Below are 2661 nucleotides of genomic sequence, written 5' to 3' on the forward strand. Positions count from 1 at the left end.
TAGGTAACTATGTTATCGTCAATCGAGATGACTGACTTGCTAGACACTCAACAAATCACGGCGGCTATATTACCATAGGCGTGCGCAGCCCTCTTGTTCAGGGTATGCAGAAGCAATGGCGGATCCAGGAGGGGGGGGGCAAAAAGGGCATTCTCCCCCCAATCGCCTTAGTTTCCCATTGTTTACAGTGTTTTCACTGTGTTTAGCCAATTTTGTACTTTCCCCCCCCCCCTAATTAAGCACTAGATTATCACAGGCACCCCCTGAAAGTTATTTTAAGAATGTAAAATTCTGATAAAATATATACACAATACACAAATATTCAAATGTCTTGCTGTTTAATTCAAAAAATTTACTTAAAACTCAAATAAAAATAAAAATAAAAGTGATAAAACTTAAAATAGTTATGTCATACAACTTGTACAATTAAAAAACAAACAAAAAACAACATTATCATATTAATAAATAATATATTTTATTATAACATCATTCTGCGTTGTGTAGAATTTTTGAAATGATCAATTATATCGTCGGGATTTAAGTTAATAGCCATTTCTTGTTCTACCGTTATAAGCATCAATGCATTTAGTCTTTCTTGAAGCATAGTACTTCTTAACTTGGATTTTACTAATGTTAATTTTGAAAATGATCGTTCACATGTGCAGCTTGTGACCGGTATAACTGCAAACTTCTTTAAAATGTTAGTAAATTGTCCAAATATATTTTGTTTATCATAATTTTTTAACCATTGAAGCCAAATATGAAGCATTTTAGCGCCCAAGTTGCCTTCAATTTGTTTAGTTATTGTTTCATGTTTTTGTAACAAATTTATTTCAGCTACCAATTCATCTTTATTGCATTCAAAATGATTGCTTAATAAATTTATATCTGTGATACATATTTTTAATTTCATTAATCCATCAATTGCATTTATTAGATTGATAGTGTCTTGATTGAATCTTTCATCAATTCCACTAATCATAATATCAAGCATAGGATAAAATGATTGGACTCTTAATTCTTCCTCTAATGATTGTGCCTGGAACTGTGAATTAATATTGTCGATACGAGTTGAAACTTTTCGTTTTGTGGGTAATGGTAATGGAATATCAATTTTTTCACATATAGAAGTACAAATATCAAACATAGTTTTAAATGTATTTTCATTTCTTTTTTCAATAAGCACTGATCGAAGAGCGTTAATATTATACATTGCGGACGATAAATTAACATTCTCACACTGTAATGATTTGCTTACTTTATTTATAATTTGTAGAATTGGATCCATCATTTCAAGTCCTAAAATAAATTGAAAAGTTTTGAGTTGAAACAATAAACCACGTCCTTTAGCTCTAACATCAGGTTGTTTTGTTCTATCTACTATTTCTTCAAGTACTAATAAAATAGCCGAATAATTATGTTTTAAAGCTGACACTGCCTCAGAGCGACAGGCCCATCTTGTTGTAGATAAAGATTTCATTGACTTTAACGATGCATTGATATCAGCTGATATTCGTTCCAAAACTGCATGGCGTATAGCACTTCCTTCAATAAATGAATAAGTTAACTGTACTACTCCAAAAAAATCAAATACAATTCTATTTTCTTTTCTAGATGTACAAGCATCAACAAGAATTAAATTAAGACAGTGTGCATAACAGTGTACGTACATTATACTTGAATTTACTTCTTTACACTTAGCTTTTACCCCTGAAATACAACCGGACATGGTAGAAGCCCCATCAAAACAAACTGAAACAACATCTCTCCACTGAATTTTTAAACTTTTTAGTACCATTGATAGCTCATTAAAAATTGACTGTGAATCAACAAGCTTCAATCTTTGAAGTCCAACAAATCTTTCAATAGGGTTAAAAGTGTCATCATCAAAGTAACGAACAACAATTGACATTTGTTCATGATGACCCATATCCGTGGTGTCATCAGAAATAATAGATACTGGTTTATTTTGAACATTTGATATTATTAAAAAGAGCATAGTGTTCTCAATACTATTTAAAATGTCATTTTGAATGCGATTACTTATATAAGTTGTATTCCTTGCTCCGTTTTCTAAATGATTCTTAATAACAGGATCATATCTAGAAAGAAGATGTACTATTTCTAAAAACAATCCTTTTTCAAAACTGTCATTTTTTTCATTATGTCCTCTTAGAGCTCGACCACCTTTCGTTAAAGTAATTATTATATCAATGAGTCTCTTCATAATAGTTCGATTAGCAATTCTTTGTTCTTCTTGACGACTTATTTCTAATTGTTTTTCTTTTACTAGTATTCCATCAATTGGGTTTGCTTTAAGATATTCAGATAATATATTTACGCTACTAATATGAATAGACGTTATTTGATGTGCTTTGAACTTTGTGGTAGCAATATTCCAGCCTCTGAATCCAGTTTTTGTATATGCTTTATCAGCATGACCTCTTTGTGAAGATATATTCATTCGATATCCACATCTGAAGTACAGTATGCCTCTAATTCTTCTTTTAAATTAAATATATAATTTTCATAAATTTTATCATTATACCATTTTTTAAATTCTAGATTATTCTCTGGTTTCATTTTTTCGACTCCATAATATTTTTTATCAGGTAATATACCAATATAATTTTCATTTTCTACTGGATTAAAGAAATGCGG

At 30.3% G+C, this 2661-nt stretch overlaps 1 protein-coding gene across 1 annotated transcript; it reads right to left on the bottom strand.

Annotated features, from left to right (window-relative positions):
* Positions 1–478: 478 nt before the first annotated feature.
* LOC103310200 (zinc finger MYM-type protein 1-like) lies at positions 479–2464 on the bottom strand. The gene is made up of 2 exons (XM_008187645.2): positions 747–2464; positions 479–665 (listed from the first exon to the last, which is right to left on the bottom strand). Exons 1-2 carry the CDS (start codon positions 2462–2464, stop codon positions 479–481), a joined length of 1905 nt encoding a protein of 634 aa, XP_008185867.2.
* Positions 2465–2661: the final 197 nt, after the last annotated feature.

This window comes from Acyrthosiphon pisum, chromosome A1 (assembly GCF_005508785.2).
Source record: "Acyrthosiphon pisum isolate AL4f chromosome A1, pea_aphid_22Mar2018_4r6ur, whole genome shotgun sequence".
Taxonomy (NCBI): domain Eukaryota; kingdom Metazoa; phylum Arthropoda; class Insecta; order Hemiptera; family Aphididae; genus Acyrthosiphon; species Acyrthosiphon pisum.